The sequence below is a fragment of the Amblyraja radiata genome, chromosome 7 (genome assembly GCF_010909765.2).
Source record: "Amblyraja radiata isolate CabotCenter1 chromosome 7, sAmbRad1.1.pri, whole genome shotgun sequence".
Taxonomy (NCBI): domain Eukaryota; kingdom Metazoa; phylum Chordata; class Chondrichthyes; order Rajiformes; family Rajidae; genus Amblyraja; species Amblyraja radiata.
The window spans coordinates 39,093,434-39,112,533 of NC_045962.1; the positions used below are offsets into that span (position 1 = coordinate 39,093,434).

Sequence of the window (19,100 nt, forward strand, 5' to 3'; positions counted from 1 at the left end):
CCTGTCCAGCTTTTTGTGTCTACTTTCGATTTAAACCAAAGATCTTTGATTTAAACCAGCATCTGCAGTTCCTCACTGCACGTTGTCTTGCAAATTGTTCGTCCTGCGCATTACTACGCACGCGCGTTGGTCTCCTTGCAGACGGACCGCGCATGTGCATGAATCGCCCTTCGCGCAAAGATCCTATAGCTCCGCTATAAGATCTTTGCTTTCGCGGGCGCGACGTGTTGCGCACGCGCATTGGTGCCATCTCGCCGCGCGGACATTGATCGTTCTCCAGAGCGCCGCGTGGTTTGTGTCGGAGTTGAGATCCGTATCGCCATGTTGGTGTTGTTCGAGACGGCCGCCGGTTATGCCCTCTTCAAGGTAAGGTTTCACCGTCCCGACTCACGGGCAACTTTCGAAGAGCTGTGTACTTGCTCTGTTGCGCCGGCCAGGGTCCGTTTCCATCTCGGTCGGTTTCGTTGAGTCGTAGGCCTAGTCACTGTTTTGCTGGATTCTTATGCAAACACATGGGTGAATACAGGTGAGGGATGAAGGGTTGTGTTGCAGATAGGCGGGTTAAGTGACAAAGGCTAGAGGTGAAAAGAGTTTAAAATAAGGAAAGAAGAGTGAAATATAAAACGCGGGGGTGGGGATATGGTTAGAAGGTAACGGGGAGGGGAAAGTGGGATAATATATATTTGTCAATAATGCAAATATCTCTACCAGCCATAGCCTGCGTTTTCTTCACTTGCTTCCGACCATTCCTTTAATCAGGTCCCAGCAATTTGTCTAATGTTAAGCCCTTTAAGAGGTAGCACCTCTTATTCTGTGATGAGAACTTTCTTCAAGACATTGTTATTAACTTCCCTGGCTTCGACATACTTATCTGCGGGCAGTTGTTCTTAGTGGCGTATACCTTCCGAAGAGTCCACCAGGACTCAAACTGATCACCAAGTTGGACAATTTAATACCGGACGATTTTTACATTTTTATCAGGCCAATTAACCTACAATTCCTGTACGTCTTTGGAATGTGGGAGGAAACCGATGATCTCGGAGGAAACCCATGCAGATCACGGGGAGATCGCACAAACTTCGAACAGACAGCGCTGCAGACACCCGGGTCTCCGGCGCTGCATTTTGCTGTAAAGCAGCAACTACTGCTGCGCCACCTTGACTTGTTGCGAAGCATTCATTTGGGACCTCCCTCATCTTCTCTGGTTTCACATGTAGTTGACCTTGTTGATCTTTAAAGGCCCCTTTTTTTCTCGCTAGATGATCTTTTGCCCTTAATATATTTGTAGAATCTGAACTCTCCCGGTCTGAGTTTTTAAAACCTCTCTACCAGACATCCCTTTGCCATCAAAATTGTCATTATTCCAATTTAAGACTAAACGGTCCCTTTACCATAACAATTTAAAAACGTATAGATTTACAGTCTCAAAGTTCTCTCCCATTAACACACTTTGGTCACCTACCTGCCTTCTTTCCCAAGAGGAGGCTGAATTTTGCCCCTTCTCTGCTGGGTCGTCCACATAGATTTAATAGTCTGGCAGTCTATATTAGGTAAATTGATATGCCCTATTAATATCCCCTCCTATTACGACCCTGTTATTTTTGCTGCTATCAGATCTCCCTACATATTTTCTCCTCCAACTCCTGGTGACTATTGTCAGAGAGCCTGTCCTATAATCCATCAAACTGATCACCTTATTTCTGTCCCATCTGTATAACCTCACTGGACTGGACACTCCCCCAAGAATATACTCTCTATGCACTGCTGTGATGTTCGCCCTAAGAAAAATTGTTGTTCCACTTTCTGTCTTTACTCCCCTATCACTCATGCTGATTTGTACTCCAGAATATTTGGTTGCCCATTCTGTCTATCCCTCAGTGACCTTTCTGTCATAGCTATAATATTCCAGACCCATGTTTCCAGCCATGTCATGAGTTCATCTGCCTTGCCTTAAGTTTCTTGCATTGAAATAAATCCAGTTTAATCCTTGTACTTTGCCATGCTTGTCGGTCTTGTTTACTTGCTCTCTTTAACGTCTGTATTTGCCACTGTTGTTGGTCCCACCTCTCTGCAAGACTAGTTTAAACCATTCTGGGTACTTCAAGTAAAATATCCATGCCAGGATTTGGGTTCCCCTTCAATTGACATGCCCCTCTTGTACAGATCACCTCTGCCCCAGAAGAGATCCCAGTGGTCCAAATAGCTGAATCCCTGTACTGCATCAGCTCCTCGGCCCCACATTCATCTATCGTAGCCTCCTATTCCTACTCTCGCACGGGACATCAGAGCTAATTACTATCCTGCTGTTTAATCTGCCTAATTTGCCCGAAGCAGCCCCGTACCAAATTTGGGGGGGGGGGGGGGGCAACGTACCATCCTGGTGTCTCTTGGCAACTTTTGATTGCTGAGGTAAATAGATTCTCATCAATAATTAAGCAATTAAATTATTCAAAGATTTCTTCCACCTTCCCTTGAAAAGGGGAGTTCTAAAGGGTTTTTTTAAAATTCCGTTACTGCCTTAAATCCAACTCCATCTTTTTAAACACTGGTTTCAAGTGGGACTTCAGCCCTAAGATGGCGCCTGCCTGCGGCGACTTTTGCGGAGCTCCGGAAAATAAAAGGCTCAACTACAACTTCCAACAACTTACCTGGATCAGAAAAACGGCAGATATCGGTGCCGTTTCGGACAAGCTGATTGAGATCCTCAAGGCTCTCGCAATTTCGCGAGCTCCCGCAGCTGCGGGAATCCAGGACTTTAAACTTTCCCACACTGGCTGTGGAACTCCCGACCCGACTGCGGATCACAGGTACTGTACCTTGAAACCCCGGGATCACCCCCAGAGCCGACGGGCTGGATCTCCCAGCAACAACGGAGCTGCAGTTGCCGACTTTGAGGGAACCCCTGTTCGTTACGGAGCTGGAGCTGCCGTCTGTGAGGGAATCCCCGTTCCAGCGCAGGTCCGCAGAAACAGCAGGTACAGCAAACACAGTACCTGGAAACAAAGGGGAAGCCTCCATTGTGTCCGGAAACGTGGCCGTCGGGCAGGACTTCAGGTCAGAATGAAGCGCAGGGGCCTCCGGCCCCCTCTCCCTACTATCCTACTGGCTAATGTACAGTCCCTTGAAAACAAAGTGGAGGACTTAAGGGCAAGACTGCTTTATCAAAGGGAGCTGAGGGAATGCTCTGTGTTCTGTTTCACAGAGACATGGCTCACCCCCAGCTCCCCAGACTCAGCGGTCCAGCCTGAAGGGTTCTCCATCCACCGCATGGACCGTACCCTGGCATCTGGGAAAGGGAGAGGAGGGGGCGTCTGCCTCATGGTCAACTCTGCGTGGTGTTCCGACGTGGCAGTCCTGTCCAACTCATGCTCTCCACACCTCGAACATCTGGCGGTGAAGTGCCGTCCCTTCTACCTCCCGAGAGAATTCACCTCCGTTATCCTGACCGCGGTCTACATCCCACCCCAGGCAGACGTCCGTCTGGCACTGGAGGAGCTGCAGGCCGTGGTCAACAAACACCAGACGTCTTACCCCGAGGCATTTACCACCATTGCTGGGGACTTCAATAAGGCGAACCTCAAGAAATCACTCCTCAACTTCCACCAACATGTCTCCTGCTGCACCAGAGGACCAAACACCCTCGACCACTGCTACACCACCATCAAGAATGCCTATCGTTCTATCCCTCGCCCTCACTTCGGTAAATCCGACCATACCGCGGTGCTGCTTCTTCCTGCCTACAAGCAGCAATTAAAGAGCGCACCCCCAGAAGTGAGGACAGCACAGAGCTGGTCGGGGGGGGCAGAAGAACAACTCCAGGACTGTTTGGAGTCTGTAGACTGGGCAATGTTCAAGGACTCGGCAACGGACTTGAACGAATACGCCACAGTCGTTACAGACTTCATAAAGAAATGTGTGGAGGACTGCATCCCTACAAAAACCTTCCGAGTGTTTCCCAATCAGAAACCTTGGATGAACTTTGAGATCCGCACTCTCCTGAAGTCCAGACACAGGGCATTCACCTCCGATGATACAGTGGCCTACATGAAGACCAGATACGACCTTGGTAAGGCCATCAGAAAGGCCAAAAGGGACTTCTGCTCCAAACTGGAGGACGAGACAGATGTTCGGCAGCTGTGGCAGGGTCTGAATGCAATCACCTCCTACAAGGCAAAACCAGGAGGCAGCTCGAATGCCGGTGTAACATCACTCCCTGACGAGCTCAATGCATTTTACGCACGCTTTGACAGGGAGAATACTGATGTGCCTTCCCGATCCCCCATTCGCTGCGATGGCATTTCAGTCTCAGTCACAGAGGCCGATGTCAGGAAATCCTTCAGAGGGGTGAACCCCCGAAAAGCACCTGGTCCTGATGGTATACCCGGCCGTGTTCTAAAAACCTGTGCGGACCAACTGGCGGGAGTTTTTACGGACATTTTCAATCTCTCACTTCTGAGGTCTGAGGTCCCCACCTGCTTTAAAAGGGCATCAATTATACCGGTGCCCAAGAAGAGTAAGGTGACATGCCTCAATGACTATCGACCAGTGGCACTAACGGCGGTGGTGATGAAGTGCTTTGAGAGGTTGATCATGGAGCAAATCAACTCCTACATCGACAAAAACCTGGACCCACTGCAGTTCGCGTACCGCCACAACAGATCAACGGTGGATGCGATCTCGCTGGCCCTCCACTCCGCACTGGACCACTTGGACAACAAAAACTCATATGTCAGGCTGTTATTCATTGATTACAGCTCGGCATTTAACACAATCATCCCCTCCAAACTGGTTACCAAACTCGCAGAACTGGGTCTCTGCGCATCCCTCTGCAACTGGATCCTCGACTTCCTCGTCCACAGACCACAGTCTGTTCGTATTGGTGGAAATGTGTCAGCCTCAATAACAATCAGCACGGGAGCACCTCAAGGCTGCGTGCTCAGCCCCCTGCTGTACTCACTCTATACCCATGACTGCGTAGCGAACCACAGTGCGAACTCCATCATCAAGTTCGCTGACGACACCACTATTGTGGGGCGTATCACTGATGGGGATGAGTCAGAGTACAGAAGAGAGATCGAGCAACTGTCCATATGGTGCCAGCGCAATAACCTGGCCCTCAACACCAGCAAAACCAAGGAACTGATTGTGGACTTTGGAAGGAGTAGGAGGGGGACCCACAGCCCCATTTATATCAACGGGTCGATGGTTGAAAGGGTCAAGAGCTTCAAATTCCTGGGCGTGCACATCTCTGAAGATCTTTCCTGGTCCGAGAACACTAATGCAATCATCAAAAAAGCACATCAGCGCCTCTACTTCCTGAGAAGATTACGGAGAGTCGGATTGTCAAGGAAGACTCTCTCTAATTTCTACAGGTGCACAGTCGAGAGCATGCTGACCGGTTGCATCGTGGCTTGGTTCGGCAATTTGAGTGCCCTGGAAAGGAAAAGACTACAAAAAGTAGTAAACACTGCCCAGTCCATCATCGGCTCTGACCTTCCTTCCATCGAGGGGATCTATCGCAGTCGCTGCCTCAAAAAGGCTGGCAGTATCATGAAAGACCCACACCATCCGGGCCACACACTCATCTCCCTGCTACCTTCAGGTAGAAGGTACAGGAGCCTGAAGACTGCAACAACCAGGTTCAGGAATAGTTACTTCCCCTCAGCCATCAGGCTATTAAACCTGGCTCGGACAAAACTCTGATTATTACCAACCACTTTCTGTTATTTGCACTATCAGTTTATTTATTCATGTGTGTATATATTTATATCATGGTATATGGACACATTTATCTGTTTTGTAGTAAATGCCTACTATTTTCTGTGTGCTTAAGCAAAGCAAGAATTTCATTGTCCTATACAGGGACACATGACAATAAACTAACTTGAACTTGAACTTGAACAACATCTTCTCCATGTCCACCTCGTGAAGACTGCAGGATCATGGTGTTTTTGAAATAGTCTTTCTTCTCAACTCAAGACAAACTTAGTCTGTTCACCCTTACTCCTTAAGACTGCAGCTCATTCCAAGGATTAGGGTGTTAGATCTGAACTGTTCCTAATATGAGAAAATTATAGTATATGAGAATTACATACTCCTAATTGCATGCTCTTGATTCTTGCTTGCCTTTTGCCAGTTATCTACCAGGATACCCTGATCCTTCTATATCTTAGCATAAATCAGAGGCACAGAGCATATAGCAAACGGTTGGGGGAATTCAACGCCTTGCGGATTAGTCTCTTCCCCTGTAACTCCCTGGGTCGGTACGCCCCTTCCCGTGCCATCGCATCTTTAGTGGAGCTGAGGATGGCCGCCGGAGGTTTCCAACCAGACTTTCGGAGGAACCCGAAGCAGCCCCGTACCAAGCTCAGCAGCCCAGCCCCGAGCAGCAGACCAGCGTTGGAGACCCAGCCCAGTGTCGGAGATATCGCCGATGTCACCAAACCCCCCTGCCCCCACACACCCCTCCCCCTGCTCACACACCCCTACCCCCCACAGCCCCTTCGCCCGCACACCCCTCCTCCCCCACACACACACCCACACTCACACCCCGTCCACACACAACTCTCCCCCCCACACCACCCTCTCCCCACATCACCCTCCCCACCCCCTCCCTCCGCCACACACCCCACTTCCCTCCCCTCCCACATATGAAGAGATAGGGGAGGGAGTGCTCGGGGATGGGGGGAAATGAGCCGCGCCAGCGCAGTTAGGGGCTATGGGTGATTGGTGGAATATTGCGTTGGGGGAATGGGTGAGTGGCGGAATATTGCTTTGGGGGAACAGGCCTCCTGTGTGACTGGGACCCAACGGGTTCCACTTAGTCTGGTAGCTCTCTAAACCTGGGGAATATTACATCTCGTCATAGGGTGGCGCCTCGCCAGCAGTCTGTCCGTCCTTTCACCCTTTTTGGTATTTTTTGTCTGTTTAAAAGTATGTTCCTGGAGGTTTCTTAGTCTTTTTTATGTGGGGGAGGTGAAGGGGGAAACCGTTTCCCAGTCACTTCCTGGTCGGCATGCGTCTATTCTCTGAGTCGCATCTTCTCCCCCACCCCCGCGGCCTACCATCTGGATTGGCGCGGTCTTTCCTGCCGGCGACCGGCCAGAGCTTCAGCGGCGCAGCACTGAATTACCATCACGGAGCGGGCGATGCCTTACCGGGGATCGCCGTGTGGAGGCTCAGCTGAGTGTTGGGCCAGCTGAATTGAGGCTGTGGTTTGCGGTGCTTCCAGCCGCGGGCATCGCTGACTTTTAACATCGCGGAGCCTGGGAACTTGCTGAGGATCGCCAGTGTTGGAGCTCCGTCCAGCTCGGCCTGTGGATTTCGGGAGCTGCGGTTTCCAGTAGGAAGTGGCCGATTTGGAAACTCCAAGCCGCTGAGAGTGTTCTCCGTTCCGACGCCGGAGCTCCGATCATCCCGGCGAGAGGGCCTGAAACATCGTGCCGACCGTAGTGACGACTGCAGAGGGCCCAAAAGGCCCCGACCACGGGTGAACAAACAGGAAAAGGACTGAACTTAATGCCTTCCCTCACAGTGGGAAACGTTGATTCTGCTGTAGGGGGGGTGTTCATGTTAAATTCTATCGTGTTTTGTGTTCTTTTTATTCGTATGGTAATTCAAATCTCACTACCAATTGGTGCATGTGATAATAAATGTCTCTTGAACCTCTCCGTGTGCTTTTTGTCTGCTCGTTGCTGCAGATGTTTGGGAGGTTAATGTTTTGATCAACAGCATTCTAAACCAAGGCTTTATATTTTCGTAACCACAGGTCCTGGACGAGAATAAACTCCGGGAAGTGGATAACTTATGGCGGGAGTTTGAAACGGCAGAAAAGGCAAATAAATTGTAAGTTATTTAAACTACTTTAAGCTATAATGTTTGTTATAACTAGAGCCAGGATTTTGCCATAAATGCCATAAGTGCCTTTTCATGCCTGATGATTTCAGGAAGATAATGCCCTTTTCACGATTGAGTGCCTAAATCTGCCTTTTTTGCCATTTTAATGTAATTTACAAGAAAATTTACAGCACCAGGGCAAAACCCTGCTGTAAGTGGGTGTTAAGTGGTGATTGGAGAGGGGTGCATGGGAAAGGGTCCAGCCTTTGCAGACTGGAGTCATGCTTTTTAAGTAGGTGTGAAATGTTGGTTGCGGATGGGGTACACCAGAGTTATGTTTCTGTTTATTGAACCTGCAGTAGAACTCATTTAGGTCATTGGTCAGCTGACGATTGTCCAAGGAGCAGGGGGCTTTCCTCTTGTCGCTTGTGATTTCTTGCAAGCCCTTCCACACTGAAGAAGACTCATTTGCTGAGAACTTGCTCCTCAGCTTCTCAGAGTACCTTTCCTTGGCAGCTCTGATTCCTCTTCTCAGCTTGTGCTTGGCCTGCTTGAAGAGGTCTGCATCCCCGCTCCTGTAGGATCTACCCCTGCAAGTGTCAAAATGCCTAAAGTCAAGTCAACGCCTTGTAAAAAACTGAACGATTTAGTGAGTGTGTACGGGAGTGATATATTCTCTACAGCCAACTGTGTGCAGTTTTGCAAAGCATATGAGAAAGCAGTGAATCATGAGAAGAAATATTTCGTCTCCCAGCATGTACAGACAGCTAAACACAAGTCGACGGCAGAGAAACTGAAGGTAGGAAATACGCAAGCTTGACTCCTCACAACGTTTACTGCTAGCTCCAGTCGCAAATCCGAGTTTTCGAGTGATCTGTGCAAAGCATTCATTGATGCTGGAATTCCACTGTGGAAATTGGAAAACAAATCTCTCAGAGGTTTTTTAGGGAAATACACAAAGGAACCTATACCGAGCGAGTCATCATTACAGAAAAATTATGTTGACAGCAACTTCAACATTGTTGTGCAGAAAATTAGAGATGAAGTTGCATGTAACAAAATATGGATCTCAATAGAAGAGACAACCAATGCTGTGGGGAGATATGTTGCCAATGTGGTCATCGGTACACTAGAGGCAGGTCAACCATCAAAGGAGTATTTCTTGACATTGGAAGTATTGGAGAAGTCAAAAAGCACAACTATTGCTCAGTTGTTTACATCTTCACTTGCTGTACTTTGTACTTAAAGTTCTTGGCAATGTAGGTAAAGACATACAAGGAAAATGAGAGAAGGATTTTAACTAAGAAAGATCTTGAAGAAGTATAAAACATAGCTAAATTTCTCAAAGGTAGTTGTAATGCACAAGATATCAACATGAATTTAGAGTTTGTAGCTTGTTTCAGGAATGCACCAGTGACCTTAGCTGGGTTAGAAAGAAGTTTTTCACAACTGAAGCATATTCTGTCTGTCAGACGGCATATTTTAACACCAGATAATTTGAAAAAAATGCTGGTAATTATGTGCAACCAGGCAATAATGTAGTATACCTTTATAATTATAATTTTAAACCATATTTTGGTGGTGGAAATACACGCATTTTAATGCTTTTTTTTGTCAATAAATGTCTTTTTCGTGCCTTTTTTGTAATTTTATTATGCCTTTTTGCCTGCCTATTTCAGAGTATTTTAGCGCCTACACATCCTGGCTCTAGTTATAACTATTATTTTTTAAGAAATTAGTCGTAAATGCAAGCATATTTGGCCAACTCTGAATCAGGGGTTCACCATGTCACGTCCAGGCATGATATTCTTCCGATTTAAATCAATATTCTGAATTTTTTTGTTTTGCCGTCCAATAAGGCTCTGTCGCCAAGGGTGTCGCGTCCAATCACATAATGCGCTCCGTACCGGTCACTTGGTGGCCAATCAACCGCTGTCTAAGGGGGTTGCGTCCAATCCGACCAGCTTCCCTTAAAATCCGCTTTGGCCTATATTTCTCCAATCAGCCGCTGTCTCCAAGGGCGTTTCATCCCATCACTGACCAGCCTCTCTTAAAAATCCCGTCCAATCCACAAATCGGTCTCCCGCCGTCCAATCAGCCGCTGTCTCCAGGGGCGTTGTGTCCAATCACCGACCAACTTCCCTTACTGAAGCAGAAGATTGCTGCAAAAGCCAAGAGAAAGGAACATGTTTGCAGATCAACTGCCAAGAAAGAAGCACAGGGATGCCATGTTGAGCAAGTTTACAAAAAGAAAGTGTCAGGCAAAGTGGAAGTCAAACTCGAGTTTAGGTTATGTTACTTATGTCATCGGTTTTTCAATCACCTTTTCTGTGCTGTTTGCATACAGTCTAGGCAAAGAGACATTTCAGGTATCATTTTTTTTGTAAAGATTTTTTTGGCTGTATGAAGTCATTTATTTCATGAAATATTTATCTTTTGAGGGTTATTTTACTGGTTATGTGTTAGAAAAATTCTAAGTTTCTGTTATGTAAACTACCAGCAATAAGGCTTGGGAATCACTTTCAATTTTGCTCCCTGAACCCTCTACAGGACACTGCCCCTGAACCCCGCTGGGGGCCTAGCCGGCCTCCTGGAACTCCGGCCAATACTTCCTACTTTTTTTCTGGAGGGGAATGACTCGTGAATAGTGACTCGGGAACTATAGGTGCTAGAAGTTTGATCAAGAACTGAGTAACACACTATCTTTATTAATTCTTCCTGTTATCCCCTGTAGAGATGATATAACATTTCATATATTCATCTTTTTACCTGCAGCGTGAAGCTAAAACATTTTGAAAAATTCCAAGATACCACACAAGCTCTTGCAGGTATGGCACTCGTGATCCATTTTTATCCAAAAGTACTCAATTGCAATGTGTGTATGAGTATGAAGTGTCAATTTGAATTAAGTTGTGATCCCTAAAGTTTAAGGTCTCAATTCTAAATGTCCCCACTGGGAATGAAGCAAAACTCGGATGCAACCGGCCAACCATCGAGCCTTTGATTGTAATAATGGCCTGAGTCATGGTAATTCTCCAGAAAGAAGGAAATGGCTGTCATAAGATCCAAACCCACATGATGACCTGCATGTGTTTATGCAACGACAGTATTGAGCAACTACGTAGGGAGTTCAATGGGTGGAGGAGTTGCTTGATCATTGTTGATGTGAGGGTTACGCCATAATTGGCCTTCACGAGCCTGTAGATTGTGTTTGAAAGAACCATAGCAGTTCAAGGGGTTAAGGTGCTAGAAAACATTCCTTTGGAGTATGGGGGATATTGAATTGGGATATACTTAATAATAGATGGAATTGGAGAAATAGGAATAAAATTGAGGAGACCAAGCAAGTTTGCAACTGAAAAGTGAGAGCAAGAGGTCAATTATTCTGTCTATATTCTGAATAAAAAATAAAAAAAAGTTTATTGCGCATGTGATTTTCATGGCAATTCTTTAATCATAACTTCCTTTCTTTTAGCTGCTACTGCCCTGGTGGAAGGCAAGCTTGGTAAAAGCTTAAAGAAAGTGCTGAAGAAGATTGTTGCAAAGGAAGCTCATGAGCAGCTGGCTGTTGCAGATGCCAAGCTTGGGGGTGTCATCAAAGTATGGAAGCTCTAACTTTCTGTTTCAGTTTTATAACATGTTAAAGCTAGCAAGTGTAATGAACAAACTCAGAAAATAACTATATTTTCCTCTCCTCTTGGAGTTGGATGAGTGCTGCCTTCTATTCATTGATACCCAAGTATGGAAACGGTTGAAATACAAACTCCAAATTGGTCATCTGAAGTTGGATAGTTCACATTCATTGTCAACGGAGCATTGAGCAGATCCTCTGAAAACTTAGAGAAAAGCCGAAGCATGTGTGCAAGGACAAATTGATATGGTTTTCAATGTTTGTAATTTTGCTTCAGATGCACTGTCTGCAGACATTAAATGGCATAATTTGTGTTTATTCGATGCATTTCTTTGATGTGGTTGTTTGATTTTTTTTTCTCAAGCCGTTATTGACCCTGTAGTTGTTTTCTGTTCTCACATTTTCTCAAAGGCTGGTTTGTGGACTTGGTTTCAAGCCAAAGTGGGATAACAGAACTAGTGAGAAGAAGTGATCAATTGTGTGTTGGGCTGAAGGGCCTGTTTCCATGCAGTACTTTCCAATTAGTTGATCAATTTAAACTTTGCTTGTCTTGTAAAGCTCACAATAGTTAATCTGTACAAATCTTCCTCCAACAGATTATCTGGAAATTATGTTTCTGGGTGTTTTATGATTTGTGCATTGTTTTAACATGGTTAGCCTAAGGTTATTACTACTTGATAACTTTATATGCTGCATACTTGTTTTTTCATTTAATTTGTATTGCCAGCACAATTGTTAACAAGTGTTCAGTGACTAAGAAAAATGAGCAACTAACTATATACTGTATAACTCAATTGCCCTTTGCATCCGGACATTGCAGCATTCAGAGTTTATTTTGATGTCATACTTCATGTATATTTCTTGTATGAAGTTGCTGCCATGAATAAATTAATGTGGGAGTTTGAGCAACATGGTGCTTGAAAGGAGAAGAGAAAAACACTTTCCTTTTTTTTTGCAGGACAAACTTAATCTGAGTTGCATTCACAATGCTACTGTTGCAGAATTGATGAGAGGAATCCGGACTCAGATGAACGGATTGATCACTGGCTTACCAGCTCGTGAGATAAGCGCCATGTCTCTTGGTCTTGCACACAGGTCTGTATGGCTTCTCTCTTTCAAAATAAATATGTTTTCTCCTCTGCGGTCTTTGTCCAGTGATGTCACTAGTTATGTCACCACGTAAAGATGCCTACCCCAACCAAGGAACAGCTGCCACCTGGTCACAGGTGTGACTGGAAGACCTGGAAGTCCCTCAATAGGTTTCGTACCGGGATGGGCCGATGCAAGACCAATATGAACAAATGGGGCTATGCAGATGCGGCAGACACATAATGTGAATGTGGAACATCTGTACAAATCATGCTACACCTACTAAGATGCCCACTTCTTGGTGAACAATACAGCTGCCTGGAAGATCTAGCGGTGACAAACGCAAAGGCTGTCCACTGCAAGAGCCTGGCTGAACATTTGAAACATAGATGTTGGACACAAAAAAATAAACTAGTTAGGGGCTGTTTGTAAGAGTGGTGGATCATGCTGCACCCTATTATTTCTGAACCTTTTATTACCTGGTATAGTGAAACCTGCATTAAACATGGTAGTGTTAATACTGTGCATAGTTTATGTACTTAATATATACTACTGCAACTGATTCAAATGAAAATGTCATGTTAATGTTTGCACTTGCTATTTCATTATAGTCTATCCCGTTACAAGCTGAAGTTCAGCCCTGACAAGGTGGATACGATGATTGTCCAAGCAATCTGTAAGTTGAAGAAGCTGAATAGCATTAGCAGTACAGTATGAAGTGTTTGCATTGGTAGTACTCATACAATGTGTTTTGTTCCAACTGCTGGAAACCTAATCTGATGATTTTACTAAATAAATTTAAGGAGAGTACAATTAAATGTTTCAATTCCAGGAAGCTGTTCTTGGATTTTCTCACCAAACTTCTTTTTGACTATAGCTTTACTGGATGATTTGGACAAGGAGCTGAACAATTATATCATGCGCTGTAGAGAATGGTACGGCTGGCATTTCCCCGAACTTGGAAAAACTGTCACTGATAACTTGGCATACTGCAAGTGTGTTCAGAAATTGGGTAAGTTTTTTTTTCTCGGCAACATACTCCCCGTCAAAAATTTGGATGACTAAGCTATGTGTTGGCTTTTTTGATTAATTGATGTTGGGAATTTGAGATGCAATCCTGCATTCTACTGTTTAGTATTATATTATACTCTGCACAAGCTGAGCTCCATGGCTGTTACTTGTGTTGCAGAATTCTAGTAAATGACGATACACTAAATTGTACTGCAATGTCCTATAATATTGTGAGCATCACATGTTTTAAGGTTTTGTTTTAAATAGATCATCTTACATCACCCTAGTCCATCTTCCAAGCAACCATTCCTCATCTTGTCACATGATATGGCAGTTGCTGTAGTGTTCATCTGTCACAGACAATGTTGCAAGTGATAACGGTGCAATCTTGCTTCAGGTTTACACCTGTCAACCAAATATTGGCTGCTATGTTGCCCCAGCTTTTGCCTAATCTAACTTGGGAGGAACCATGAATCAAACCTGTTATTTGCCATTTAATCTTGTGAAGATTGCTTTTCTGAAATTTTCAATGTATTTTCAGTATTGAATTGCTTATAACTCCACAGGTCACAGAACAAATACTGCCACCACAGACTTCTCAGACATTTTACCAGAGGAGGTGGAAAGTGCCGTGAAGATTGCAGCTGAAATATCAATGGGAACAGAGGTGTCTGACGAAGACATTGAACACATTATACATCTTTGTGATCAGGTCTGCATTTAATCTGTTACTTTGGTTTTGAATGTTTTTAAATTGGATCTATTCAATGAATCAAATTTTTTAGATTAGAAGAACAAAACTGATTCAGGGTAAATTTTCAAGGTGATCTTGCCATTTGCCATGGGCTGTTGGTAACTCCTTCTCGCTCCTGCAGTGGGCAAGATAATCTCTTGCGTCTGGATTCTGATCACTGGTGTGATTATCATGTGTGAAATATGATCTTAATGTATTTCATTCTTCGTAGGCAGGTCGCTAGTATCAGTCCAGCGCTGATTGCAGTGATGATGATGACTTTGTCACTCTACCTGATTTAAAAGCTGAGGGATTTTAGTCACTACCTCATCTGAGACTTTCAGTGCTGGATTAATAGGTCAGCCATAAAAGCATGCCCATGTCAGTGCCAAAGGCAGCCTACATTGATGCAAGTGTAGTACAAAATAGTTTGAGATTTGGATGGCCAATGTCTCCAAACTCTGCCTCTTTTTTTCAAACCACTATTTCCTAACACATTAACTCCACAGGACACCACTTGGATGGTTGAGTGCCTCAACAACATTCGCAGCTTGACACCACCCTGAGAAAAACAGCCTGCTTGATTGGCATGGCACTGCAGTGTCCTTTTAAATTTATTTCAGAAAGGATTCTTATTGCTGAGATTATCAATCATACTTATCCTGTCCCTCAAGGTAGTGCAGATCTCAGAATACCGCACCCAACTCTATGACTACTTGAAAAACAGAATGATGGCCATAGCTCCCAATTTGACTGTGATGGTTGGAGAACTGGTTGGAGCCAGACTAATCGCACATGCTGGTGAGTAGTTGCCACAGATGCTTAAATGTTACTAGACTAAGTGGGACCCGTTGGGTCCCTGTCACACAGGAGGCTTGGTCCCCCAACGCAATATTCCACCACTCACCCATAGCCCCCAACTGCACAGGCGCATCTCATTTCCCCTTATCCTTAGCACTCTCTCCCCCTCCTCTTCACCCTCCCTCTTCTTTCCCTTCTCCTCCTACCCTCCCCAAATCTCTCCCCCACCTTTCCCCTACCCTCAGCCACTCCCTCCCTTCATAATTCCTCTCCCCTCCCTACCCCCCTTCTATCCCTCCCCTCCTCTCACTCTATTTCCCCCACGCCCTCCTCACCTCCTTCCTCTTCTTTTCCCTCTCCTCCTACCCTCCCCCAATCCCTCCCTTACCTCTCCCCTACACTCAATCACTCCCTCCCTCCATAACTCCTCTCCCTCTATTTCCTCTCACCCCCACTCTCCCTCCCCAGGATCTCGATGGTGCTGCTCCGCTCCCTTCTTGCGTACCCCGGAGCAACATCAGCCGTCGACGCCCTCAGAGCCAGGCCTCAGATTGGCCTGGTAGCACCAGCAGCTACGGCCGCACCGGCGCGGGTGTTGGATGTGGGGGTAGGGGGAGAGCTTGGAGAAAAGACGGGAAGAGCCATGGGGAAGAGGGGGGGTATCACGGGGGAGGGTGGGCAGCAGCCAGCGAGGGGGACCAGAGGGGAAGGGGCTGGAGTTGCGGAGGCTTTGCATTTGGGACTCACAGCGGGCGCTCGACGCTCTCCTCCGCCGGGATCAGATTCACCACTTTCCGTTTGGCCACATTGCCACGCCGCTTCCTGGTCCTCCAAAAACTTTCGCCGGCCTCCCTCAGCTCCAGTAAAAACACGGTGGCGCAGGAAGGGGCGGACCGTCCCGCGGAGTGACAGGGAGAAGAGACTAATCCGCGCGGCGCTGACTGGCAAGAGAGATCAATCTGCGCACGCACGTTTTTTACGATTTTTAAACCTCGCTAACTTTTATATTACATCACCGATCGGAACGAAACTCGGTGCGCTTGCAGCACAGGAGAACGGTGAGCGAGCTGGCGAAAAATCATAGCTCAAACCGGAAGAGCACAAGATCAGAGCTTTAGTTATGTATAGATGTGAATTTTGAAAGGTTCTGCTTGCAAAATAAGGTCCAACACAATGCAATGCCTACAACAGTCGAAACAATTCCTGCCTGTTGAGGTGTTGCAGGATTTGAGGTGATCTCAAAAAAGGGGAATTGAGGCGAGTGAGAAGCTAATTTTTTTATTGTTAGTTTCTAATGTAGGTTCATTTTTATAATATGTAACAAATTAATACCATTCTTGCATAATTCTTAGGCAAGTAGCCTGCAGAATTGCTGACCATCGATTACCCATTCACACGAGTTCTATGTTATCCCACTTTCTTATCCACTCTTAACACATTGAGGGCAATTTATAGAGACTAATTAACCTACAGACCCAGATGTCTTTGGGAGTGCCCAGAAGAAACCCACACGGTACAAAGAGAAACACACACAGACAGACAGACTTTGGTTTTGAATGTTTTTAAATTGGATCTATTCAATGAATCTAATTTTTTAGATTAGAAGAACAAAACTGATTCGGGGTAAATTTTCACGGTGATCATGCCATGGGTTGATGATAACTCCTTCTCGCTCCTGCAGTGGGCAAGATAATCTCTTGCGTCTGCATTCTGATCACTGGTGTGATTATCGTGTGTGAAATATGATCTTAATGTATTTAATTCTTCGTAGGCAGGTCGCTAGTATCAGTCCAGCGCTGATAGCAGTGATGATGATGACTTTGTCACTCTACCTGATTTAAAAGCTGATGGGTTTTTAGTCACTACCTCATCTGAGACTTTCAGTGCTGGATTAATAGGTCAGCCATAAAGGCATGCCCATGTCAGTGCCAAAAGCGGCCTACATTGATGCAAGTGTAGTACCAAATAGCTTGAGATTTGGATGGCCAATGTCTCCAAACTCTGCCTCTTTTTTTCAAACCACTATTTCCTAACACATTAACTCCACAGGACACAGACAGACAGACATCAAGAGGTTTTCATCTGGGATTTGCACTGTTTGTACCCATGGTGTTCATTGGAACTATCTTGTACGAGCTGCCTCATGTTTTGCAATCCAAACTTGAATGTCGTGGAAAATTATTATTTGCAATGATCAGCAAAGAAATCAGCTGTAACAGGCATATGATCTTGTATAGTGTTGAAGTATGTGATGGTTATCATTGATGAAAAGCTAACGTTAAGCTTTCAGGAATTTATCTTAGAATTTTTTCTTGATATGGGTAGTTTCTCTCTCCTTTATTGGCAATGATTGTTAGAGATAATTATTTTATTAGTGTGATATTAATTACTGATCACCTTTCTCCATATCTACATTGTAACGGTGTGAAATACGTGGTCATACAGTGTGCTTGTATTCTTTTTGTAGGTTCTTTGTTGAACCTAGCAAAACATCCTGCATCCACTGTGCAAATTCTGGGTGCAGAAAAGGCATTGTTCAGAGCATTAAAGACAAGAAGAGACACTCCAAAATATGGTCTTATTTATCATGCATCATTAGTGGGGCAGACCACGCCAAAGAACAAAGGCAAGGTAAGGACAGAAACATGTACAGTAAAAGTATCTAATGTTGGTTATTTGTGATTTTTTTTTTGCTTATTAACGTGAAAGCTCGGTGGAAAATCAAATTTCCCTCTGGTCCACTATCACCATCAAATATTCTGTGGTCTGTTGGATTTTCCCTTTATGCTCTATTATTACCCTCTAGTACTTAAGTATGATGGTGCCTATGTATTGTAAGAGTGTTACTGACCGGAATGCAAAAAAATAATTTCACTGTACCTTGGTACATGTGACAATAAAGCACCTTGTATTTCAGAGCATTACTTGTTTTTCATGTTGAGCCACCTTAGTTTGTATTAAATTTGTGCTAAATTAGAACTGGTAAGTGTTATGACCTTTTGAACCAATGCACTGAGGCTAAAGCTGGATGATGTGCAAGTCTTTTATCCATCAAGGAAAACAGACTGTCTCTTGGGAACCCTCTCGATAGATTCTCCAGACTCAGTACATTGAGTTTACATGTTCTAAACACAAAGACAGCAATAAACAATAACTACAGTTTCGATGGCTATAATTATCTACTGAGCTTTAACATTTTGAGTATAGACAAGTAACTTTGTAGAATTCCATCCTTACAATGGGAGCAGTTTGTAGCTGCCAAGACACCTCTCTGTATATTTAACACCTATGCTGGAACTAAGTAATTCATATGAATGGTCTAGAAACTTCTGAGACTAGACACCGGACACCCAAGATTAGTGATAGAAACATAGAAACATAGAAATTAGGTGCAGGAGTAGGCCATTCGGCCCTTCGAGCCTGCACCGCCATTCAATATGATCATAGCTGATCATCCAACTCAGTATCCCGTACCTGCCTTCTCTCCATACCCTCTGATCCCCTTAGCCACAAGGGCCACATCTAACTCCCTCTTAAATATAGCCAATGAACTGGCCTCGACTACCCTCTGTGGCAGGGAGTTCCAGAGATTCACCACTCTCTGTGTGAAAAAAGTTCTTCTCATCTCGGTTTTAAAGGATTTCCCCCTTATCCTTAAGCTGTGACCCCTTGTCCTGGACTTCCCCAACATCGGGAGCAATCTTCCTGCATCTAGCCTGTCCAACCCCTTAAGAATTTTGTAAGTTTCTATAAGATCCCCTCTCAATCGCCTAAATTCTAGAGAGTATAAACCAAGTCTATCCAGTCTTTCTTCATAAGACAGTCCTGACATCCCAGGAATCAGTCTGGTGAACCTTCTCTGCACTCCCTCTATGGCAATAATGTCCTTCCTCAGATTTGGAGACCAAAACTGTACGCAATACTCCAGGTGTGGTCTCACCAAGACCCTGTACAACTGCAGTAGAACCTCCCTGCTCCTATACTCAAATCCTTTTGCTA

General features: G+C 45.1%; 1 protein-coding gene and 2 non-coding genes across 4 annotated transcripts in view; all 3 read left to right on the top strand.

Moving 5' to 3' along the window:
- The first annotated feature begins 222 nt into the window (after positions 1-222).
- nop58 (NOP58 ribonucleoprotein) overlaps positions 223-19,100 on the top strand; it is a 30,271-nt gene continuing 11,393 nt past the window's right edge. For both annotated transcript variants that reach the window (XM_033024274.1, XM_033024275.1), the window contains exons 1-10: positions 223-366; positions 7,769-7,845; positions 10,612-10,664; positions 11,312-11,436; positions 12,426-12,562; positions 13,168-13,232; positions 13,434-13,568; positions 14,134-14,279; positions 14,975-15,101; positions 17,569-17,732. In XM_033024274.1, the coding sequence (XP_032880165.1) occupies positions 322-366; positions 7,769-7,845; positions 10,612-10,664; positions 11,312-11,436; positions 12,426-12,562; positions 13,168-13,232; positions 13,434-13,568; positions 14,134-14,279; positions 14,975-15,101; positions 17,569-17,732 (1,074 nt within the window). In that variant the 5' untranslated portion in view covers positions 223-321. The remainder of the gene's footprint in view (positions 367-7,768; positions 7,846-10,611; positions 10,665-11,311; positions 11,437-12,425; positions 12,563-13,167; positions 13,233-13,433; positions 13,569-14,133; positions 14,280-14,974; positions 15,102-17,568; positions 17,733-19,100) is intronic.
- LOC116975715 lies at positions 14,559-14,643 on the top strand. The gene has a single exon (XR_004412717.1). It is a non-coding gene; the product is annotated as a small nucleolar RNA SNORD11B (small nucleolar RNA).
- Positions 16,899-16,984, top strand: LOC116975714. Its single transcript, XR_004412716.1, has one exon. It is a non-coding gene; the product is annotated as a small nucleolar RNA SNORD11B (small nucleolar RNA).